This window comes from Lepidochelys kempii, chromosome 15, assembly GCF_965140265.1.
Source record: "Lepidochelys kempii isolate rLepKem1 chromosome 15, rLepKem1.hap2, whole genome shotgun sequence".
In the NCBI taxonomy this organism is placed as follows: domain Eukaryota; kingdom Metazoa; phylum Chordata; order Testudines; family Cheloniidae; genus Lepidochelys; species Lepidochelys kempii.
Window position 1 is genome coordinate 26,039,993 of NC_133270.1, and position 25,859 is coordinate 26,065,851.

Below are 25,859 nucleotides of genomic sequence, written 5' to 3' on the forward strand. Positions count from 1 at the left end.
CCCAGTAGCGTAAGTCTTTTCCATCTCCACTTCTTGATCCTAAACAACTTTAAGCACAAGCAAAAAAGTGGCCATTTTCAGCCTTTATTCTCTAGCTGCAGATTATACAGCTCATGAGTCAACCTCATTCCCCCCTGCAGCAGCAAGATTGCTGCAGATAGTTCACATCCAGATTTCCGCCCCCTACACGAGTACAGTACGAAGCAACTTGGGGCCCTACACATTGTAAAACTAGTCCTGGAAGTGTAACAGTGAAATCTTCAGCAAAATGTACACACACTTACAGCCACTACTTTATGGGACAGACTCTCAGTGTTTGGCAGCAACTAGCACTGTCCATATGAGAAGATAAAGATCGCAAACTACTTCAAAGCATATTACACCATACTGTACATCACAAAATATAAACACAGAAAATGTGAGGGACAAATGCATTACCATCCTGCCCATTACTGAAATAGGTTTTAAATGCCCCACTGCACTCCAGCTCCCATCCAGGATTACAACTACTTTCCAAACAGAGTGTGTCAACTTTTGGCCCTACCAATATCTTGCCTACCTCTCTTGAAAGGTGTTCTGAGGAAAATTGATTAAAATGATTGTGAAGCACTTCAAGATTGGATCCAAGGAGCTATAAAATGCAGCAGGAATGTTAAAGCAACCATCCTCTCTTTAAATTATGAGAAAAAGAGAGCATAGCAGTTCATAAACTTAATTCCTCTCCTTGCCTACATCTGCATGTCATTGCCAAATCTAGTACCAACCTTTGCAGTGAGATCCCCTGCTTTGTTAGTTCTAACAATGACGTCTTTCTTGCCAAACCCACTCCTATTTAACACCATGGTAACTTTGTTTTCAAACTGTAGAGATCAGATTAACTGGACCATCTCACAAAGTGAGAAAAGCAGGCAAGCTTCAGAGACACATCCCCCACACGGAGCGAACACAGCATCGCCTCACACCTTCTGTTTTGCTTTCAGACCTCTTCAAAGGCATCACTTCAAGGTTCTACACTTCAACATCAGTCCATTTTCCAGATCAATATTAACTATATGACTGAGATTTATTATTTTGACAAGAAACCTTTATCATTATAGAAGCTGGACAGACCTACAACTGTAATGCAAGTGCTAGGAGGTGTTCTAGAGTCGACTATTTCACAGGATTATGGATTGAAGTTCAAGTGCTTTCCCATCAGAGGGGTTGAATAATGGCCAAAACACTGGTTTTATTTAAAATGGTGTCCTTATAAAGCTTCCTGCGTGGAACCAGAGTCACTTTTCACTGAGGTCTCAAATGCAGCTACTGTTTTAGAGTTGAAACACCGAGTTATCTGCCAACATCCACAGCGTGATGTAAACTAAAGAACGGTTTAAAGTAATATTAAGCTACACTTATTCAGCCTCCCTTAAAATCTCATCTATACCAAATAAATCACAGTAACTCCGCTGAAGTCAGTAGATTTAGTTTTCATCTTGTTTGCACCAGTTAACAATAAACTACCTCTTAATTTAGCACTTTTCATCTGTAGATCTCAAAGTGCTTTACAGGAGCAAAAAGTATCCTACGGAGGCACAGTGACGTGAAACTACTTACCCCACAGGCCAAGAACAGGACTCAGATTTCCTGAATCTCTATCCCCTGGACTCAGACTGCTCCCCAATATTAAACACAACCCCACCCACACACACTAGCTAAGCGTATGAAATCCCACAATATAGTAACATTTAAAATTAAAAAGTTTTCTTCTAAGGATGGATCCAACGATAGGTGAATTAAGCCTTAAGTTAGCTGTTGTCCTCATTTATCGATACAGAAATTGGAGTGAGTGAAGTGCACATACACCAGTGCCCATGAAACACATTCATTAATGCATCTGCAATAAAAACTCTTGTTTAAGTGGATATAGGTTCCCTCACTGCACCAAAATGAATCTACTATGTTTTACTTTTTCCTACTATTCTTTGCACATATATGTCTGTCTAGCACAACAGAAAGGGCAAGCAGTGGGACAAAGGTCCTGCATCAATAGGATTCTATTTCTTTCCCTTCTGCTAATATCTCTAGAAATAGTGCCTGCAGACAGATTAAACTCAAAGACACATTTTAAATGTAATTCTACATTCAAAGAAATGTCAGTTATTTTAAGTTAGCAGAAAGAACCTTTGTCTGTAATTTCTATTCTAATATCTCCATACTGTTTGCATTTACCAGCGTGTAAATCTCATTAGTTACAACAGGAATTTCTTGCATCACTACCCCTCCCTCCTCCACACCCTTTCCTGCCAATACCTCTTAGTTTTGGTCCTAGCGTTAAATCTGTGAACAACACAGGCATTTTCTTTAAAAATCTGATTCCTATTTTGTGACTACAATAGACGACTACTTATTTACAGAATAAAATGAGAAGTGTGCAAACATCTACTTTCCACAAATCATTACAAGCAAAAAACAAAGTTTTCTAAACAGAAGAACATAGTTTATTTGTAATTATTTCCAAGCAGTGATGATTGAACATAATGAAGACATTTAAAAAAGGGGGTCGGAGGGTCAGCAGGAAAACGCAGAGGGAAGCTTCAGCTTTAAAACACTTCACTTAAAGGCATTAATTAACGGAACACCGTGAGCAGGCAGCTCCTGGTGCACTTGACGGAATAGCATGGCACATTTGTTTCTTTCTTGGGTCTTGCCCAGGGTGTGGAAGAGTCTGGCCTGAAAGTAAAGAACGTCTCTGAGCTGCTCTTTGCAGTCCACTTTTGCAAAATAAGTCTTGGCTTCATTTAGGTTCAGGATAGCTAATTCCAGAGCTGTCAAAATGGTGAGGAAATTCAATATTTAAAACTGTGTTCGTATAAACAGTACAATCCCACTCTAGGGAGGCCCATTATGGATTAATTTTTCAAATTAAAAGCACAGATTTTAGCAATTTATAAAATACTTGCTGACGTGCGAGAAATATTTTATTGCATCTTTTGTAAAAATAATGGTCTTGGCAACATGGGCATACAACTACAGCCTTTGCTATTCAAGCTTTGCTGCAAGGTATGGATGATAAAGTGTGCAGATTAACAATAACTATTGTAAATTGTGAGCATTTTCAAGATGGACATTGTTCTTTTGGCCCCAGTGACATTGTGAGTCCAGATTCAGACCCTCCCCCCCGATCTTCCCATTCGGTAACACTACCTCCCTTGTTTTTGTTTTTATTTTATTACCGATGATGATATATCTTTGTACTATTAAAATTCAAATATCTAAATTGGATTGAGCTCAAAAGTCGAGAAGTATAAATGTGCATAATTATTCTTCACTCTACCTTCTGTCTTCTTTTGTGGAGAGAGCGAAGCTGCAGAAGCAACCTGACATTTGGCCACCAAGAACATGGCACAGCCTTTATCCAGTACTGCCCCGTGAGCCAAGATAGGTTCTATCGCCGTATGCAGAATATTCAGTGCTTGTTCAGGAATACCAAGAATTAGCTGAAAGAGAAACATACTTTGCTGGTCTGAAATTGGTGCCCACAGGAAATAGCAGCCACTTCTGGTGAGGCCAACTAAGCCATTTGAACGCCACATCTGTTTTAAAAAGAACTGATAGTCCAGACAAGATTTTTAGCTTCTCTCCATAATCTTTTAAACTGTTCCCATTAGCAGAGATGAGGCACGGTGGTGGGGAATGCCAGTAGGAATCTGAATTGACTGGCAGACACTGCACAGTGTTGACAACCAGGATCCCCATCTGCCCAGAATAAGCAATATGAATGAACTCCATTAACCTGTGTTCCTTTTAAACTCAGCTCATGTCAACAAGTTCTGCTACTGCAAAGCCAACAAGATGGCATAAGAAATATCAATTGGAAAAGTGAAGGCAGTGCCAACTTATAACTGCATATTTTATAACATACTGAACCTAAAAGCCTCAATGACATTCAATTGTTTTTATAGACTTCCTTGAAAGATTTCACATTTTGAAATACATTTCGTTCTTTAAAAGCAATAACTGAACCCTGACAGGGTTATGTTCTTAAATCTAACAACAATAGCAATGATATCCAGATTGACAACATAAATGTTTGATTTGCAGCCTGTGAAAACATGTATCAAACTTACCTGGGAAAAAGCCAAGTTCAGAACAGTTTCAGAGGCCAAGTACTGTAGACGGTATTCTCTAGAAAGAGCGAGAGCCTGAAGCAGGACAGGCAGTGCTATTGTATGACATGAAGATCTCCAGTAAAGCTCTGCTATTGACAGAAGTACACTAAACAAAAAGAAGGGGAAAAAAAAAAAATGTAAAGTGACTCAGTTTTGCTGAAAATTTTGAAGTGTTTCCCCACCACACTAACCTCCAGAGAACAAGTAAGTGGAAGTCAATTATTTATCCCCAATAGTACCCTCTCATTTATTCTTAATAAGTTACAATACCACATGCACAATACATTTGAATTTCATCCTTAAAATGGATTCCACCAATTACCATGAATAAAATACTATTGTGATAAGTAACACTGAAAATTATGATTACACAGAGTAGAGAGAAACAATCTCTCTAAGTCTATTTTAGGCACAGTTGGTTTGTGTGGCTCTTTCACTCAACAGGGGAATTAACCCCCCCCCCTTTTTCTTTTATTAAAGGAAATTGTGGTTGCAAAACACCCACCCTTGACAGATTTAGTACTTGAAACTACTTTGAATTTAGTTTGAAAAGACTACTACATTTCAGCTTCAAAATATCCTTTATATCCATTTTTTTATTTTGTTATAACCCCCCCGCCCCGCAAACAAACCACTCATACCCCACACATGCCATAGGTAACCCCCCCCAACCTGAAAGTTGAATGTTCACACTGTCCATGAAGAATTCAATTCATACGTCCACTTTGATGATGGAAGTTTACCTATCATACTTCATTTCGGAGCTAAAACTCAGTTTGCTGAGTGCAAGCACGTGTAGTTAGGGGCCATTCCAAATGACTTTTAAAAGTGTTGGTACCAGCAAGTTCATTTAGCTCAGCAAATGAAAGCACATTTGTATTGCCACGGTAATGCTTCATTTTATCACCACCCAAAGTTTTACATTTAATAATTCTTCTATACTACATTTAATAAATCAGAATAGTCTCTTATCCAAACGGTGGATAAACTACGAATTAGTGAAGAAGTACAGAACAGATTGTGACTATTGATGTTAATTAGTGTAAAGTAGCTTTAATATTCAAGGAAGTTTCTAGAAATTAACTGTTCTTACCTAATCACCATCTCAGTGTTTTTTATATTTTGGCAGTGGATCAACAGTTTCTGCAAAAGTTTGTGCGCCTCTGACATTTGATTCTGAGCTTTCAATACAATGGCTTTTCTACAATAAAAAGAATTCCATTACCAGATGTTAATATTTTAGACTCAATCCTTCACTTGGATGCAATGGAAAAGCACGCTAGTGTTTTGTGTACTCAGCTTCTACACCTGTAAAAGTACTTTCTACCCAAGTGTGTAAAAATATAACCAAGGCCTGGGTGGGGATGTTCTGTTAATAACATGTAACTTTTATATAGCCCTTTTCATCCACAGATCTCAAAGCACTTTATAAAGGGAAGGGAAGTATTCCCTCTATTTTACAGATGGGGTAACAGGCAGAAATGAAGTAACTTGCCCATGGTCAATGGCAAAACCAGGAATAGACCCCAAGTCTCCTAATTTTTTTATACAAATTAGGTATTGCACCTAGCTCTTGGGATAGCCACAGTGAACAGATTTCAAAATAAATATATTAATGCAATCATAGAATAAATTTATAAAAAATTAGGGCGTAAATGCTTTGTAGCCATTAAAATAACCCTAGGGAGGTGGGTAAAATGGATTATACCAAGATCATTGTTTTAGGATAGTTATGGCAGAGTTAAAGAAGAAGGAAATATTACTGTAGTTCACTGAAGAAAGGTATGCCGAGAAAAATAATGTATTATCTCCAGCAAGCACTTTATTCCATCTTTATTTATTTCAGTGGGATGTTATTGCAAGATTTTTCTGTAGGTTGATTGTTTCTTACCTGTACACTCCTTCTATGCTATTAAGTGCTGTAATTCCTGCCACAAAAGAATCGGCGACATGGTATTTGCCATCATTCATAGCTCTATCAAACTGTATTTTCTGATCAAACAGCATCCACAGCTAAACCAAGAGTGTACAGAAATAAGTTTTAAGGAGAAATGCTGAATGTTCATTTTGCGATCCAAAGTTAAATCAACAGATATTAAATAGGGCTGCCAATTGCAGTTAGCTCATGAGATTAACTCAAACAAATTAATTGCGATCAAAAAATTTAATCGCAATTAATCGCAGTTTTAATCACTGTTAAACAATAGAATACCAATTGAAATTTATTAAATAGTTTGGCCATTTTTCTACATTTTCATATATATTGTATTCTATGTTGTAATTGAAATCGAAGTGTATATTATTTTTTATTACAAATATTTGCACTGTAAAAATGATAAAAGAAATAGTATTTTTCAATTCACCTCTTACAAGTACTGTAGTGCAAACTCTGTCATGAAAGTGCAACTTACAAATGTAGATTTTTTTTGGTTACATAACTGCATTAAAGAACAAAACTATGTAAAACTTTTAGAGCCTACAAGTCTACTCAGTCCTACTTCTCGTTCAGCCAATCACTCAGACAAAGTTTGTTTACATTTACAGGCAATAATGCTGCCTGCTTCTTATTTACAATGTCACCAGAAAGCGAGAACAGACATTTGCATGGCACTTTTGTAGCTGGCATTGCAAGGTATTTATGTGCCAGATATGCTAAACATTCATATGCCCCTTCATGCTTTGGCCACCATTCCAGAGAACATGCTCCCATGCTGATGATGCTTGTTAAAAAATAATGCAGTAATTAAATTTGTGACTGAACTCCTTGGGGGAGAATTCTAGTCCCCTGCTGTTTTATCTGCATTCTGCCATATATTTCATATTATAGCAGTCTCGGATGATGACCCAGCGCATGTTCATTTTAAGAACACTTTCACTGAAGATTTCACAAAATGCAAAGAAGGTACCAATGTGAGATTTGTAAAGATAGCTATAGCACTCAACCCAAGGTTTTAGAACCTTCCAAAAATCTGAGAGGGACGAGGTGTGGAGCATGTTTTTCAGAAGTCACACTCCGATGTGGAAACTACAGAAGCCGAACCACCAAAAAAAGAAAATCAACCTTCTGCCGGTGACATCTGATTCAGATAATGAAAACAAACATGCATCAGTCCGCACTACTCTGGATTATCATTGAGCAGAACCCGTCAACAGCATGAACACATGACCCCTGGAATGGTGGTTGAAGCATGAAGGGACATATGAATCTTTAGCGCACCTGGCACATAAATATCATGCAATGCCAGCTACAACAGTGCCATGTGAATGCCTCATCTCATTTTCAGATGACATTGTAAACAAGAAGCAGGCAGCATTATCTCCTGCAAATGTAAACAAACTTGTTTGTCCGAGCAAATGGGTGAACAATAAGTAGGACTGAGTGGACTTGTAGGCTCTGAAGTTTTACACTATTTTGTTTTTGAATGCAGTTTTTTGTACATAATTCTACATTTGTAAGTTCAACTTTCATGATAAAGAGATTGCACTACTGTACTTTTATTAGGTGAATTGAAAAATATTTCTTTTGTTTTTTACAGTGCAAATACTTGTAATAAAAATAAATATAAAGTGAACACTACACTCTGTATTCTGTGTTGTAATTGAAATCGATATATTTCAAGATGTAGAAAACATCCACAAGTATTGAAATAAATGATATTCTATTATTGTTTAAATCGCACAAATTTTTTAATCACTGACAGCCCTAATATTAAAGCACGCTATTTACAGACATAACTGCCTATATTCCTGTTTATTAAAGAAGTTGTCCAAGTTTGTTGGATGTAACACATTGTATCAATGAACACCTTCATTGTATCAATAAACACCTTCAGCAGAAATGTGTAGGTCTACTAAAGAAATATGCAAAAGAACCGCAACAGAGCTTACAGGATCACATTTAAAATAAAACTCTTTCCTCTAGTTATGTCCTGAATACTTGTTTTGTGGCAGTTTGACTCCCTTTGTAACGCAGAAAAAGAAAGATTGGAAAAAATAAGTTTGTTGGATCTAGAAAGCCTTAAAATGATGTAGATGCTGTCCCACAGATTTACCCCATTAGGGTGTTTCCCAGTTCCACACAGATCACAGCCTCCTCTCTTAGCTCAGAGTACTTGTATAGCACTTTGAACTTCAAGGCACTTTACAAATATTTAATCCTGATAATCCCCTGTGAGGGAGGTAAATATGATGTAGCTAGCATTACAGCTAAGCTGCACAGAAGGAACAGAGGGCATGGAAGGAAAATACAAATAGCTCTTCACTCTGAGGCACTAGTGAGATAACTTTCTCAAGTTTCAAACTGTGGTACATAATGTTTTCATGGCTTGCGTCTTTGTGCAAAATTTTTTAGGTTTCCCACTAGTGACAAGATTTACATGAAGCCAATTCAGATTGTCTAATGAAAACACATTTTATACAGATACAGTGGAATTAAGATGCACTGAAAATCAGATCTTATCCCCAACATATAACTCTGGTTAAAATGTCATGTGAATGTGTATTTTCTCTATGCAATAAAAGCCACACGTTACCTGTGCATGCTGACTACTGGGAGGGAATCTCTCTTTTAAATGTTTCAGTATTTCTGAAGCAGCGGCAAAACATCCCTACCACACAAGAACAGGAGTATGATGAGCAAGTAATAGCGTAAGCACTATTTTCCTTTCCTTAATTTCATCCCTGTACTCTTAGACATAAACAGCTGTTAAGAAGAAAAGCTAAATTTCCCTCACCTGCCAAAAATGTTGATCAGAACCACACATGCACACAGTTCATCAATAAAAGCCACTTTTTAATCACAGATCTTTGATTCTTCCCCACTCACGTGATTTTTTGTGCAACTCAATGTAAGCCTCACCTGTTCGGCATGTAGCTCAGCCAGGTGACACAATACTACAGCAAAAGATTCTGTGTTATTCTGCTGAACACCCACATTGACAGCTTCTAGACTGTTCATGCTCAGCAACATCTGGGCTTGCTGAAGTGCCATGGTGCTACAGTGAGAAGAGCTTCATTTACTTTCAGGCAACAAACATCAGAGATTTTTAATCTACACTCCAAAGTCATGATAAGTTGACACAGACTGCTTCTCTGGGCTTCTAGCTTTACAGTTTCCCCTTTTTGTTGTAAGTAACTGCTACCAGGACCTCCCCACTGGGCCAGCATATCGAGTGCTCACGAACAAGGCATCAACCCAGCTAAGACCTGAACATAGTTTCTATAAGGTGATGTTGAGGATGGGTAAATAGAGACATTAAAACTTTGTTCTATTTACAGATATAACATTGAGACTAAAATATCTCCTCCAGACTGTACCAGAGAGGTAGCCGTGTTAGTCTGCATCCACAAAAACAACGAGGAGCCGGTGGCACCTTAAAGACTAAGGGATTTATTTGGGCATAAGCTTTCGTGGGTAAAAAACCCACTTCTTCTGTGCAAATAAATCTGTTAGTCTTTAAGGTGCCATCAGACTCCTCGTTGTTCCTCCAGACTGTGTTTTAAATGAGCTGAACTAGGAAAACAAAACAATTCCCCCAACCTCGCCTGAGTAATAGCCTATATACTTGGTTTCAGCACATTAAACAGATGCAGTCACTTGTGCACTTGTATGACTGATGGTAAAGGCATTGCTTGAAACATTTAAAACATATATAAGAAACAAATCTGAGTTTGATGAGAGAAAATACCTGCGACCATATAGTCTCCAAATGGCAGTTTTCTGTGCTATACTAATATCAATAAGCTCTGACAAGCTATGTTTCCAGTGCAACAGATCAGAGTCCTTTAAGGCATCCATTAGCTTATTAGCGGTCTTTCCTGCAAAAGCTCTTTGCTGAACCAAGGACTGTATTCCCAGGGAAGCTAGATACTATGGAGAGGAAAATCAAAACAAACATATTAAACATATACATGCTACAGCTAAGTAGGAAGCACAAACTATCAAAATTCCCACCTAAAAAAGCAAGTTATTATTCAATATAGATAACAAAATGCCATTACAGAGATTTCTTCATATACGCAGTTAATACCACCTTGTAATGGGACGGAAAGGGAATCTGTAGTTTCCCACCCCACAGACCTGCAGCTGGTTATATCTGAGTCACTCCAGTGAAAAAAGTACTCACATGCGCACACACACACAGAGTTTTCTGCTTTTCCCTTGCCACTCCCTCAAAAAAAAATACAATTTCCACCTTCCATGGCTGATACACCATCTACACAATTAGTTCCCAATCCTTTGTCATATGCACCCCACCTGACTCCTCACTGCAACCCAGTTTCCCCCATGACTTCTACTTCCTCATCCCCAGCAATCTAGTGGCTGGGTTCTCTATTGGTTCTTGGGCGTCACAAAGTAGCCCTCTCTCTAAATAATCTAACGTCTGCTCTCAGTCTCCCCCATGTGAGCTACACTATTCCTTCTACTGCAGCTCGTTCTTTTATCTCAAACAGAAAAACTAGAGCGAGAGATAGACAAACACATTCTAACAGCCAGGAGACGTGGAGGAAGCTGGCATAAGAATTGCTGAGAGAGGGCTGCCCTGCAAGACCCAGCAGCTGGGACAGGGTGAAAGCCGAAGATCCCTATGGAAGCAAATCCATTGTGGTTTTTAATTTAATTATGTTAAGAAGAAAGAAAGACAGACAGAACGAAAGAGGCAGATTTTGAAATCTAAAATAGATTGGGTTAAATCTCAGCTATATAGATTCCTAAGATCAGCAAAAAGAAAAGCTACAGATCATACACTATATGTGAGTGCACACCCCCCCTTCTCCTTGAATAGAGTTAAGGGATGAGAGACTTACTGGCAATCCAAAATGTACAGCTTTTTTCACAGAGTGTTCTAACAGGACACAGCTATCTGATCTCTTCTGCTCCAAAATGTACAGCCAACTCTGGTATGAGAACAAGATAAAAACATCATTGCAAAGGCATGATAGTAACATATGTTTGTACAACAAGAGAGAGAGAGACACACACACACAAAAAAAAACTTGTGTGGTAACTTAAAACAAAACAAAACACAATTGACTTTTGAATCAAAGTCCCTCCTACAAAAGGCAGCAGCCCAGGAGGCTTCCATCTCAAGTCTGGAATGGTATAGAAAGTTATGCAAGGCACCCATATGGCTACCTTACACAGGACTTCTGGGATAATATCCTCTTTCAGCGCAAGAGACAGACTCACTCTCATGGAATGAGCCTTGCTAGAAAGTGGTGTTTTTCACCCTGGACGTACAAGTTTCCTTAATACAGTCTCAAAACCAACAAGACACTGAAGCCTTAGAACCTGCTCTGCTTCCCCAAGGAGAAACAGGTGACCTGTGTCACTTCGAGAGCTCCCTTCAGATAGATATGTTAACCCTTCTTCATATCAAGTGGACAACAGGAGCTCTTTTCTCCTCTCATGGGTTGAATACAACAAAGTGCTTGAAACTTTCTGAGCCAAAAAGCCGAGCTTAAAACTGTGCCATAATGCTGCAGTGTGTTTGGGAGGCAAAGAAACTGCCATAGACTAGGTATCTTCATCAGGTGGATCACCCCTCTTAGCAAAGCACTATTTACACTGCATAGATTTAGACAGGGACCTCTGCTGAGTGCTCTCTAGGTTGTAAATAAAAAATCACTGTAACACTCTATTAGTCTATTATGGACAGGAAAGAACTGAAAAAGAAGCTGCCAGAAAGGAGAGAGAGACTAAAATCTTTGCCCTTTTCCTCTTTCCATTGGCTGAGAGCCTTTTATGCTCACTCTCAGGAGAGCAGAGGGATACTGGAAAAAAGGTTTTTAAAAATTATCTTGAACAAAGTTCTTAAAAGTGCAAAGACTAAAATATTCAAAGCATTGTGTATGGGGTTTAAATGCATGACCCCCCACTAAAATCAAGCAGAGTTGCACAACTAAAAAAACCCCCAAGCCTCAGGACAGCTCCTTGATATTTACTGAAGAAATAAAGTACCAAAAAAAGTCATCCTGAGGCAGGGAAATAATATTTAAACTACTACCAAACACTTGACATAGCTACAGCAAATGCAACAAAAGTCTAATTGAGTCGAGAGACAGATGGTTAAGACAAAGGCAATGTATTCCTCTCCCCCCACCCCAAGCATGGCTGCCTTACCAAGCAATGCTGCAAGCAAACGTGATCATTGGACTCCTGTGCAATTCTGATGGCTTCCTGGAGAGCAAGCTCAGCTTGCCGACTATCAACAAATCAAAGATAGAGCACATTAATAGTCTGTTAACAATGACAAGTAGTATTATGAAGTCTCAAACATATGCTGATCTAAAGGATACATATCCCACTTAGAAGCGAACTCCAATTAAACAGTTCAGATGAGAGTATTTCCTCATATCTACTTTTTTGTTAGCCTCTACAGTTCATGAGAAATTAATTGTAACCCATTACTGGGCCTTAAAGCACATGTATATGTTCAAATATGCTCTGATATTATTCTGATGAGTGCCATATAAAATACCTGCCTAGGTAGAAAGTGTTTATACTCATAATCTTCCAGACCCACCTCCCATCACTACCAACTGTGATTTGTCCAGTCAGGTGGCAATGTATGCAGGCCTAAATTACAAGTTTCTTTGTGGGGAGGGACCTCTCTCATGTGTATGTGGAACACCATGCACATCTACAGCACTGCAAACAATAATACCCCCCTCTACCAAGAGACTATTAAACAACAACAAAAAAAAAAACACCACCTGCAAAGTATACTCTCCAACTCATCTGATCATTATCATTGTGAGAGTAATAGGTTGGCAGCTACAGTTGCTCCTGAACATGTATCAGTTATAAGCAAGCACTCACACCTTCTGACCCCATGTGGTCGTGGGAGTGCAGCAGGTAAAGATCTAATTCCCTGGGAAACCGTTATAATTGGACATAAAAAGAACCTCAAATCTTAGTATATTCCAAATGGTTCAGCCAACAGGAGGACCAAAAGGATGTTAAAATCAAATCAAGATTCAAGGACGGTTATAATCACAGCCCATCTGTGCTTGCTCCCCAACTACACAGAGTCCTCCTCCTCCTCTCCTTATGTAACTTTCAGAAAACAATAGCAGCACAAGGTCTATCTGTTCAGTATAAGAGATGTAGCAACTTGTGTTTCTTAACTATGCAGCAAGATGTATTAACTTACTAATGGCCAAACCGACAATGCAGCGCAGCTAGATTAAGAGCAGCGTATCTCAGACTTCGGCCATAACCTTCATCTCCATTGCTTTTGCTTTCTGCTCCAGTGAGAATCAAACGGTCAAAATAGTGAAGGAGGCTGTGCGTTGAACTGAAGACATCTTGTACTCTAAGACTATTTAAGTAGCTTAAATAATGCTAAAATTTAAAGCAGAATCAGCTTTAATTAAAACAGAATTGGTAACACAATTTTTAGATTTATTTTGTATCTTCTTACTGAGAAAGGTGGCAGTAGGATCGTCTGTGAATGAGTGTGTGTTTAGCAGGAAACATCAATGCAAACTACACGATTTATACAGTTCAGATCTACTGGAATAAAGCTGACCATGTTTCCTTTATATCAAATGACCCTGCTCCAAAATGGAACAAGGAAAGGCTTGCTCATCACAGCTAATATTTTCAACATCTCCCCACCAGTCAGTGGTCCTGAGGCAAGATGTCTATCTACAAGGTATGAACCTACAGCTCTTACTCATGTGAGACTGCTCACATGGGTACGGGCTACAGGATCAGGCCCAAAACATGTAGTACAGGCCCATGACTGACATTATTCTGTCAAACATTTCGCTTTCAGAATTCAGATCATTTAATAACCAGACCTGAAATTAATAGCCAGTGTACACTCCATCTAGTACTGATCACTGGTACATTTCTTATATTCACAACGTTTAGGAGCGTAAACTGTTTCATGTTACGCACGACAACTTAATGTCAGAAAGACAAGTAAGTCTCAGGCCCCATTTCAAAAAGGAACTTAAAACACATGCCTAACTTTTTGCACTAGAGTAGCACCACTCAAGTCAATGGAACCTGTGCTTGAAGTTGGACACGTGTAAATTCCTAACTGAATTATGCTCTCTGTGTCTTTAGAAGGAGTCCTATCCTAAAATACTATATTAACATACACAGAGATAATACAGATATGTACAAATGTTTTGTATTTCAGTGTACACTACAAGTTATACAAAATAAACTGTATTTTAGAAATAGGAAGAACTGTACCATGAGCATGTTGGGTTGAGGGGGAAAGACACTTACTGCTTCAGCAAAGTCTGGATTAAACTTCAGCAAATTGTTCAATTCCTTTTGTAAAAATGCTGGAGTAAGAGCTTTTGTCTCGTCATTCTTTAATAAAGAAGCCTAGAATAAAAGGGCAAATTGTTGTTAAGTAACTAGGAATGGAGTGGTAGAACATTATATAAATAGATGCTAGTCAATTTATTATCTGTATAGCTTCAGTTACATAAAATTTCATAAGGGTTGTGTCTGCTATCATGTTTAAATATTGCAAATGGCGATTTTACTCTCAATTAAATTGTAGTACTCACATTTAGAGACCACAATCACTTTGACTAACATGGAAAAACTGGTTTAAGATAGAGATTTCTTCAAGTTTCTCTCTTTGGAGATTGATTATATTGGACTTCTGACTTAAATTTATACCTGACTGCTCACAAAAAAATTCAGGTAGCTATACAAAAACGATTCATTTATTTACTTTGGGAAGAATACTGATAAATGGGAAACTCAAAAAAAATTCCAGTTACTATAGTAATCATATGTGATCACAAGACTCCAAATCTCAGGAAAAATCACTGAACATTCCCATTTCTCTTGCTCCATAATATTGTCATTTTATTTGAAGAGGTGACTTCTATACACATGCATGATTACTATATAATGAATTAGTTAAAAATCTAGAATGAAGTGAAAATATACCACTGTAGTTAAATTCATAAATTTATATAACAGCACAGCAGCAAGAGTGTACACAAAAATTGTACACTAGATGTAGAATTAAAGAGACCAGTAGCATTTAACAATTACTAAGAGACCTTCAAATGTATAAGAAGTACTTTATGCTATTGTATATATTTAATATTGCTACCATGCTCCAGAGGTCTGATTGTGCTCTGTGTGTGTTTAGTTTCTCTGCATATATTTACTTGCAGGAATGATCAATGAAACAGGAAATTTTAAACATATTTTGGAGAAACCAATTGGAAAGTATAAACTACAAATATTTCCATTGGAAACCTGATTCTGAAACACTCATTCCACGACTTATGTGTCTAGTTAAAACAGTTTGAATTTCAAGTACTCACAATGAATTATTCCCACACGAGATACAAACCGAGAATTATTCAACAAAATAATTTCTAATTCATCCAAGAAAATGTGACGTTTGTTGATCATTCATAAAACACAGAGGTGAAATTTACATTATGAATTATTGCCCAGCGCTATTCAGAATTAACATACCTGCTGAGAAAGAAAATATTCTGCTTGCTTCTGGGAGAGAGGCCCACTACAAGATATTTCTTCTTCCCTGTTAAACAAACAATGGTTAGAAAATAAAAGCAGTGAAAAAGAATCAGAAGGCTACTGCTGTGTAGCTTATACTGTAGCTATAATAAAATAGGAACATTGGAGGGAGATACAAAAAATAATTACATTTTATCAGAGGCCACACACACAATTTTAGTTTATAAAGTATTATGGTACATCATCCGTGCTCAACTGCAAGTGTGAAAAGTAACCAGGGGTACAGAGATTAAACTTTAATAAAAGAATAAAACCTGGCACATGGAAGCCACAATACAGTAGTCAGCCACACAATTATTAGGTTTTAATAGACAAAAACTAAATACAGTATACAAATATGTCTGAAGAAAAACAAACATACCACCTTGATGTCTCAACTGGTAAAGAGACCATGCCTGAATTTTAATCTTCAGTCAGCAGAGACTATGAGCAATGTGAGCAATGTTCATGATCTCCTCAAGGAAGCTGATCACAAATAGGATCATGGCACTGTGCACAGCAAGATTAGTTCCAAAAAGCAACTGCTTTGCTAGAAACAGAACTTTGTTCAATGGGAAAACAGAAAAATACAACAAAAAGTAAAACTCTGAGAACAATTAGATAGATTCCCTGCCTTCAGGAAAGCACAGAAAAGCTCAAGGACACAGAAAAGTCCAACTGCTGAAAACACAATGTGTATATGAAAACTACTTTTATTTAAAGATTACGTTGAAAAAAAAAGTCACTTTTACTACATCAAAATCTTCATTGTTAGCGTTAATAATAGTATTAAGAGGGGACATACAAAATCAGAAGTGCTAAGTGAAGGGAGAGAAAGTGGCACCGCCATCTTATACGGTGGTACTATACTTAATTGAAAATAGAATTATTGCAGATTTTAGAGTTGCAGTTCAGAAATGCTGCCACATGGTGGCACCAAAGAAACTGAGTGGCCATCTCAGCACAAAAATATATAAAAAAAGTTTATCTTGCTCTCTGCAAAAACTGACCATGACCCATCCTCTTCATATGAATTTGAATTCACCATTAATGAACGGTGCCATTGTAGAAAGATGAGAGTGCAGTATAGAATTCCCATCTACCTCCTTTTGTGCCATAATATAAAGCAAGCCACCTTACAATAAAAATAGTTGGAGCACTGTAGGATTCATACAAGGTTCAGGCACTCGGCAACATTCAGGGCACACCCAGAGTGTTGTGCAGGAGCTGTGCACACACAGCTCCTCTCAAGGGCACGAACCTTAGAATCTCGCCCAGATGACATGAACCGTGGGAAGCCTCCCAGGACTGGGTTCAAGGCCCAAGAGCAAGGAATGCGGTAGATAGAAATTGGTAAATAAGAACGTTAAACAAAGCCAGTGTATTCCTTTTATCTGTTGGAGAATGTAAGGCGAGGGGGGAGAGAAAAAGAATAAAGGAGAGGGTGGAAAGCTGACAGGCAGAAGTCCGTTGGCAGACCAGCTTGCTTGCTTGAAGCTTTGTGCTGTCTTGTCATTGGCGCCCAACTGGCGCCCAAACGTGGGGCCCTCAGCACTCACCTCGCCCAGCAAGGGTTTCAGACGCGTCACTCATCCGCTTTGCGGATCCCGGTGAGTATTTTTTGTCGTGGTAAGTATGGGAAGCTCCCTCTCTGCTTTGCAAGTGCAACACCGCAATGAGCTACAGTATTTGCTGCATAAGGCTCAGCATGATTGCCCCACTCAAGAACTCACTCTCCTGCTGCAGGAGGTGAGTGCCCAATGCCCATGGTACCCTGAAGCCGGAACCCTTAAGCTAGCGGACTGGGAGCGGTTGGGCCAGACATTGCACAAAGAGCCTCGGGCGCCCGTGCAGGCTTTACATGCCTGGCACCTCTGCCGCGACGCGATACAGCGTGTCGCCTCGGACAGGCCTCCCTCGCGAGGCTGGTGATCTCGCCACTTCCGTCCGCTCCTGCAGCCATCCCCCCTCCTGGCGATGCGACACAGCGTGTCGCCTCGGAAAGGCCCTCTCCCGCGCCAACAGAGGGGCTGCCGATCCCGCCACCCCCATCCGCTCCTGCAACCATCCCTCCTGCTGCTTCGCCCCCAGTGCCTCTATTACCACCACCTCCCTTGCCTTCCCCACCGGAGCCGGTGTGTGATTACCATCCCCCCATGGGGCCCCATGCTCCAGGGCCCCCTGGGGGGTCGTCCGCGGCTGCTCAGGGGCTTTCGCTGGTGCAACAAATGGTTCACGCAGCGAAGACTCGCTCAGATATTACAGCAGAGGAGCTGGCTGATCTGGTCTCAGTTTGTCCGGTGACCTGGCAAGATGATGGCCAGGGCAACCAGGTTGCAAACTGGGTCAGTTTGCCTTACTCGGTGATCAGAGAGGTAAAGAAAGCGATTCGTGACTTCAGTGAGACCACATACATACGTGCTAGTCAGGCCGAAGGGCTAGGTACTGGGTACACCCTGATCCCTGAAGATTGGAAGGCGCTGTTGCGCATGATGCTGACGCCCAGTCAGTATGTTATTTGGCTTAGTGAGTATCGGCAGATGGCGGAACGCCAAGCCCAGGTATATAGAGAGCAAGGTATCATTTATGAGCACTTGGCAGGGGAGGGCCAGTTTGCTACCGTTCAGATGCAGTCTCAACTCCCTCAGGCCATCTTCCCCATTATTTCCACCTGCGCCCAGCATGCTTTCCGGAAGGTCCCGGATTCAGACAAGCCTACCAAAAGCTTTGCCAGTATCCGTCAGGGTGCATCAGAGTCCTTTATGGATTTTACCAACAGATTGCAGGAGGCTATCCTCTGACAGGTGGATAGCCCTGCAGCAGCTCAGGAGATCCTGTTAAAAATGGCGGTTGAAAATGTGAATGATTGCCGCCGTGCTCTCCAGGCGGCACAAGCCTCTGGAATTCTAGAGCTGTCAGACATGCTGCGGGCATGCCAAAACATCGGCACACAAGCACATAAAGCTGGGGTTCTGGCCGCCGCCCTGCAGAAAAAGTGGGAAGGAGGGGAAACGTTGTTACCGCTGTGGTAAGGAGGGTCACTTTCAGCGGGAATGCCGCTCATCGACGGCGCCCGCCCGCCCCTCAAAGAAGTGCCCCAAGTGTCGGAAGAGCTATCACTGGGCTAATCAGTGTCGTAGCGGGTCGGGAAACCGCACAACGGGTCTCCCCCGAACCCAGGGCCAAACAGGGGTATTTCCCACTCAGACAACTGTTCCTCTGCCTTAAAATCCATAGATTCCATGAGGACGGCGACTGCTGGAAGTGCAGGGCTGGATTTGATTATGCAGGAGGACGCTGATTTTCAGTTGCCGGGGGAGGTTTGTGCCATACCTACACAAGTGACGGCACCTCTCCCCGCCGGATTTGTGGGTCTGGTTTTCCCTCGCTCACACACTGGGAAACAGGGTTTTTTTGTCATCCCAGGGGTCACTGACGCTGATTACACTGGTGTTATTAAGGTTCAGGTGTGGACCCATCTTCCGCAGTCGCTCCCGCGTGGACGGTCAATTGCGCAATTGATTTTAGTCCCCTATCAGGTGCCAGCCGCAGAGGATCGAGGCCGGGGCAGGAACGGCTTTGGATCGATGCTGTCTCAGTTGCCGTCTCACAACACATCCTCTCCACTTGTTGCTCTAACAATGTCGGTCCACCCCTCGAAACCTTAGTTAACACTTCTCTTAAATAATGTTCCTTTTACAGGGCTGGTGGACACTGGAGTGGATGTTACGGTGATTTGTGATCCGGAGTGGCCAGTCGGTTGGCCAACAGTTCCTTCTAAAGAGTTGTGGGGGATCGGGGGTAGCAAACCCGGGGGCCAAAGTTTGTCTTGGGTCACGGTCTCTAAACCAGGAGGCCGTGCCCTTGCTACAATCCGCGCTTTTGTACTCCCTGTCCACCTCAATATTTGGGGCCGTGACTTACTTGTAAAGCTGGACACCACCCTCGATATTAATATATAATGGCCCAAAATCCTCCCTCACCCACCTTGCCATCCGCATTACCATTGGTATGGCAATCCTTAGAGCCCGTATGGATTGACCAGTGGCCCCTCCCCCTCGAAAAGCTGAAAGCGCTTCATTCATTTGTACAACAACATATACATGCATAGCGCTTGGAGAGCTTCACTAGTCCTTGGAACTAGCTGCTGTTATTCTGGCCTCTCAACTTTTTGCTGATTGTCCCTTTAATTTGATTGTGGACACGCATTATGTTGATCAGGTAATTGATCATTTACCCCTTGCCCTCATCACCCCTCAGGTCGATGCAGACCTTCTTCGCCTGTTTTTGTCCTTACAGTATCTCCTCACCACTCGTAATTTCCCTTATTTTGTTGCTCATATTTGCAGTCATACCCCTCTGCCTGGGCTACTCACTGAAGGCAATGCGCGCGCTGATCGCGTGTTACGTGGTCAGGTAAATTCCCTTTTTTCTGACCCCATCGAAAGCCATTTCTTTTTTCATCAGTCTGCCTCTGTTTTGGCCCGGCAGTTTTACATTCCTGCTGATCATGCACGTTCTATTGTTTGTTCCTGCCCCCACTGTGCCACTGCTGCCCCTACCTTTTCTTATGCCGTTAACCCCAGAGGTACTGCAGCGAATCAGCTGTGGCAAATGGATGTCACTCACGTGCGACAATACCGCCCCTATTCGTTTTTACATGTTTCCATTGATACCTATTCGGGATTCCTCTGGGCGACCCCACAGCGTGGGGAAGCCACTCCCAAAGTTATTCACCATTTGCTAGCCTGTTTCACTGTTATGGGTCGCCCGAGCCAGATAAAAACGGATAATGCCCCAGCCTATTGCTCCACAGCCCTCTCCACCTTTTGTGCCCAATGGGACGTCCGTCTCAAACACGGGATCCCTTATAATTCCACAGGCCAAGCTATTGTTGAACGTGCAAATCGCACGCTAAAAACCTTGCTCAACAAACAATTAAAACAAGGGGAGCTGCGTCTCCGAACCTTAGGAGACATTCAGCAACAAATGCATATCCTTTTATTTACTTTAAATAATTTAACGCTGAACGCAGCTCAGCAGACCCCCACGGATTGGCATTTTCATAAGTCCGAGGTACTGGAAAGACCGCGTCTATTACCGTCAGCTGCCCGATCCGCAATGGTTGGGCCCAGTACCTTTAATCACCTGGGGTCGGGGATATGCTGCTGTATCTCTCCCTGCAGGACCGTTGTGGGTTCCGGCCTGGTGTGTGTGACCGGCACTGAAACAGCATGGCGTGGCACCAGGGGCTATCGAACCCCATACCGGAGTTTCAGCTGACCTTGGAGGAGAATCTGGTGCCTCCCGGGTCGACAACGGCGGGACGGAAACGGAGGAGGCGTAGCGTCCCAAGCCAGCCCGTGACTTGGGGAGCAGTAAAAGCATTGGTCGCCGCGGCTCAACGAAGACTGGCAGCAAACCAACAGCCAGAGACTCCTGAGACTTTGCTTGTGGCAATTCTCGCCCAAATTACTGCTAATTCTGTATTGATTGTATGCCTTTTGTGTCTGCTATTTCCTGTAGGGGTTGGCTTGGGAGCGCTTCCTCCGTTACAGGCCCGAATGACATGTAACCTATGGGAAAGGCTGGTTTCAATAGCAAATGTTACCCACTTTTGTTTATCTGATTTTGTAGCAGCTGAAGAATTGTTAGGTACATGCCTTATTCCAGTATGTCATCACCCTGAGGAAATTGGGAATGAGATGATGCTCGCTGCTTACGCGAACCTCTCTTCCCAGTACTCTAGCATGGCTAATTGGGGCCCGGCCAATTACACTTTACCTTCTTAAGCTTATTTTTTGCTGTTGCTGTGTGCAATGTATTTCCTTTTTGTTAAGGCTTTGTCGAGACCTGCCCTGGCAGGCTCCACGAGTTATGACCTCGTCTGTCCGGGAGTTAATTGGCTTGCAAAAGCAAATTGATGGCTATCATGAGATGGCCGAGCACAAATAAACAAAAAAGGAGGGGATGTAGGATTCATACAAGGTTCAGGCACTCGGCAACATTCAGGGCACACCCAGAGTGTTGTGCAGGAGCTGTGCACACACAGCTCCTCTCAAGGGCATGAACCTTGGAATCTCGCCCAGATGACATGAACCGTGAGAAGCCTCCCAGGACTGGACTCAAGGCCCAAGAGCAAGGAATGCGGTAGATAGAAATTGGTAAATAAGAATATTAAACAAAGCCAGTGTATTCCTTTTATCTGTTGGAGAATGTAATGCGCGGGGGGAGAGAAAAAGAATAAAGGAGAGGGTGGAAAGCTGACAGGCAGAAGTCCGTTGGCAGACCAGCTTGCTTAGAGCTTTGTGCTGTCTTGTCATTGAACCGCAAAAGGAGCATGAGATGTTCCATCCAGGTTAACTATTCCATAGGGTTTTTGGAGATGGCTGAGGTTAGCTTCTAAGAATGATGAAGGGGGGTTGGTTTTTCTAGTTTTGTTTTTTTAAGGTGGCTGGCTGAGTTCCTATTTGATCTATCATTTTAATGCTGCTGGGAGTTATGTTGTACTACTAATTATATGTTAGAGCACCTAGAACCTTGTATAAGTGGTTTTTTATTATTTTAATCTAAATAAATAAAAACATAGTAATTGAAAATTGCTTTCTGGAACCTGTAGTCTATATAGGCTATGCCTCCACACTGAAGATCAAAGCAGTTACAATCTGCTCTACTACCCGAGTTAGAATCCCAAAGGCTGTGCCTGCTTAGTTACCTGTGATAAACACACGCATAAGGTTTATCGTGACATTAACAAAAGGTAGGATACTTCTTTAATGCGAGTGTGGCCTTCGGTGGGACAAAGTTTTGAATCCCTGTTTTGACATGTAAAGAGGAATTTTTAATACAATTAGTGTGGAAGACTCTCTAGAAAGTGGAAAGACTTTACGGAAATCATTAAAAATTACCTTAGAGGTACATCGAGTTCTTCTTTTTCCATTTTCCCTTCGAGTTCTTCAGTATTTGTCAGCTCCATATCGGTCTCATCAATTCCAGCTTTTTTCTCATCATTCTGATAGTACTGTTGAAGTGCAGTGTAAAGTTTATAGACCTGACTGAAAGAAAGCTTGTTGTATGCCAAGATCATGTGGCGCAGAAATAAACCTATACAAGGAAAATATGTTACATTTGAACACAGAGAAAGATAGCTAGTTGTGATGCCTAGTAGTTTTAGATCAGAGACTGAAAGTCAGTATTCCTGGTTCCAGCACTAACTGGGAGTGTCAACTTGCATTTCACTTCACCTCAGTATACCAATCTATAAAAGTGGCCCAATAATTCTCACTGCCTCTCAGGTGCATTGTCAAGCTTACCGTAGGGCCCAATTCCACAGGTAATCTGATCACAGAACTCCTATTAAGACCAATAAGAACCGCTAATGGTGTTGCAATGTGAAACATTTTTGAACAGATGCATTCTTTGTATACAGTTTTATTAAAAGCCTGAGTATTTGTCCTAAGTGGTGTGCTTGTAATTGTTTTTCAAATATAAAAAGAAAATCTGTATTATGAATGGATTTCCAGGACAAAAGTGAAAGAATATAAAATACTTACCTACTACACTTGTTTTGTGAACTTCTGGTTCTGTCCCAGTAAATGAATCTGAAAGGTCATCAAAAAATTGTTCCATGTCTTTCAACTCCCCTTCTGCCATCAGTTTTATCCTAAACAGGAAAAGAAGTTTATAGAAATGTTCCCTTCCAATCCTGACCACCAAAATAAATCTCACATGAAAAAAAACTTCCTTATTTCAGGTGTTGGAAGAATGAGACACAAACCTAAATGGAACCAAATGGTTATTAGTTCACTTATACCAAAAGTGTTTCTAAATTTTTGAACATCTGGAAAAATGATCACTGATCACTTTAAAAAAAGAAATTGCATGTGATTTCTTTTTTACGTGGAAAGGAAAATGCACCAAATCACAACATGTTAAATCATCAAAAGCATAGGTTGAGTGGTAGTTACTGTAAGGAAAAAATACGCTGTATGCTACACTTCCTTTCTGTCTTTTTTTTCCTTTCTAGTTTCCAAGGAAATACATTCTCTAAAAATCAACTAAGTTTAAAATATCTGTTACGTTTCTGTTACCAAACTTTAAAGAAAGTGATTAAATCAATCATATAAAATCACAGATGCTAATAAAAAGGAAAAGCAATTAGATGACATGGCCCTATCTCTCTGGGGAAACAGGATACAGTCCCCAGCCAAAGGATAAATCAAATAAATTACCTTATTTGCACAGAATTTGCTAAATTAGGACAGGATTCTTCAATAGCCTTATGCAATCGTGACAATGTCATATCAGGACCCTATACAAAATAATAAATCAACTTTAGAAATCCAAACAGTCAATTTGGACCCAGAAAAAACAGCAGCTTTGCATCACTATACATGTTAATGGCTGTTATAAAAAGGGCTGTGATCAATTTTCTCCATGTCTACTGGAGACAGGACAAGTAGTAATGGCTTAATCTACAGCAAGAGAGATAAAGATTAGGAAAAGCTTTCTACCTATAAGAACATCTGGAAAATAGTTAAGCTCTAGAATAGACTTCCAAGGGAGGCTGTGGAATACCAGGTTTCAGAGTAACAGCCGTGTTAGTCTGTATTCGTAAAAAGAAAAGGAGGACTTGTGGCACCTTAGAGACTAACCAATTTATTTGAGCATAAGCTTTCGTGAGCTACAGCTCACTTCATTGGATGCATACTGTGGAAACTGCAGAAGACATTATATACACAAAGACCATGAAACAATACCTCCTCCCATCCCACTCTCCTGCTGGTAATAGCCCATCCAAAGTGACCACTCTCTTTACAGTGTGTATGATAATCAAGGTGGGCCATTTCCAGCACAAATCCCGGTTTTCTCACCCCCCACCCCTCTCCAAAAACCACACACACAAACTCACATCCGATGAAGTGAGCTGTAGCTCACGAAAGCTTATGCTTAAATAAATTGGTTAGTCTCTAAGGTGCCACAAGTACTCCTTTTCTTTTTACCATTATAATGCTGGAGGGAAAGCGGGGTTTAGGGTGGAGGCTGACAGCTCGCAAACCCCCCATGTAATAACCTTGTGACCCCCGAGGGGTCCCAACTGCCAGTTTGAGAAACCCTGGTCTAGGTTTACTTGGTCCAGCCTCAGCACAGGGGGCTGGACTTGATAACTCCTATGATTCCATAATATCACAAAAACATAACAGCCCAGGCACAAAAATTCTTAGCCACCCTAATTACAGTAGCAGCATTCCTCTTGCCCAGTACCAAACGCACGCTTGCCCAGGTGAGGCGCAGGGAGGACTCTCTTCTGCAGCAGAATCCCCATCCCCATCCCCAACCCCAGCCCTTATTGGGGGACAGCCCCTCTCCACCCTCCCTTGTCTGGGGGCACCCACCTTCCCTTAGATCCGTGAGGAAGATCCATGCTCTAGAAACACTTGCTGCCTCTTTCTCCCGCGGCCCCCGCACTGGGGATGTCCAAACGCTCCCCAGGCAGCCCCTATTACCTGGGGGCAGCCCAACCCTTTCCACCTGGGGAAGACCCCGTCCCAGCCCTACAGCTCCTTCCCCTCCCAGCGCCTGCCCCCTCCTCAGGCGGCCCATTGCCCCCCCGACCTGCAGCAGCGGCAGCAGCAGCCGGTTGAGGCGCCGCCTCTCCAGCAGGCTGAGCTGGGCCCCGGCCCGGCCCAGCTCGCTGAGCAGCACCAGCAGCGCCATCTTGTAGGGGGTGACGCAGTCCTTGATGCCGAACACGTTGGCGTGCACCACCCCGTTGGTCATCATAGGGTTGAAGTAGAGACTCTCGTGCACGCTGGCCATGGCCGAGCCGGGCGAGGGGGGCCCAGGCGGCCGCTGCTACCACAGCCCGAGGCTTCAAGAGCCTCCACCAACTCGCCAGGCCGCCATCCCCATCTCCCGGGCAACCACCGTCCCCCAGAACAGCCAATCGTAGGAGCCGCTCGCAGTCACGTGAGCTCGCAAACAGCCAACCAGAGCCAGGGAGCGAAGCGAGACGAAGCGGCGGTGGCAGGGCGCAGGGCGGCGCAGGGCCGGCGGGAAACCTGAGCCCGGCCCTGGCGAGAGATTAATGCGGGGGCGGGAGTATGGCGGGAGCGGCGCTGAGGGGGAGACATAGATAGCGGGGGGGGGGTGTCGGTGAGAGCGGGGGGCCCGGGAGAGAGATTGGGGGGCCGGGG

The 25,859-nt window shown here is 41.9% G+C and overlaps 1 protein-coding gene across 4 annotated transcripts; it reads right to left on the minus strand.

The window, feature by feature from the left end:
* Nucleotides 1-2,457: 2,457 nt before the first annotated feature.
* ANAPC5 (anaphase promoting complex subunit 5) lies at nt 2,458-25,604 on the minus strand. Of its 4 annotated transcripts, none has more exons than XM_073313305.1 (17): nt 25,279-25,604; nt 23,895-23,974; nt 23,217-23,326; nt 22,572-22,767; nt 15,622-15,688; nt 14,398-14,499; nt 13,307-13,497; nt 12,274-12,355; nt 10,959-11,048; nt 9,839-10,020; nt 9,010-9,145; nt 8,684-8,758; nt 6,043-6,164; nt 5,245-5,352; nt 4,110-4,257; nt 3,317-3,479; nt 2,458-2,807 (listed from the first exon to the last, which is right to left on the minus strand). In XM_073313305.1, the coding sequence occupies exons 1-17, from the start codon at nt 25,480-25,482 to the stop codon at nt 2,593-2,595; spliced, it is 2,271 nt and encodes a 756-aa protein (XP_073169406.1). In that variant the 5' UTR covers nt 25,483-25,604; the 3' UTR covers nt 2,458-2,592. The 4 variants fall into 4 exon arrangements, with proteins under 4 accessions (XP_073169406.1, XP_073169409.1, XP_073169407.1 ...); XM_073313308.1 differs by lacking the exon at nt 25,279-25,604 and adding an exon at nt 25,059-25,187; XM_073313306.1 differs by lacking the exon at nt 8,684-8,758.
* Between the last annotated feature and the right edge of the window lie 255 nt (nt 25,605-25,859).

Bases quoted from the DNA above. Each gene is read 5' to 3' on its own strand.
- ANAPC5 (XM_073313305.1), bottom strand. From the start codon at position 25,482: ATGGCCAGCGTGCACGAGAGTCTCTACTTCAACCCTATGATGACCAAC. The intron at 12,356-13,306 runs GTAAGTTAATAC...ATTTGTTGATAG, and splicing joins CATTGTCGGTTTGGCCATTA to TCGGCAAGCTGAGCTTGCTC. The intron at 3,480-4,109 runs GTAAGTTTGATA...TTTCTCTTTCAG, and splicing joins TGAACTTGGCTTTTTCCCAG to CTAATTCTTGGTATTCCTGA.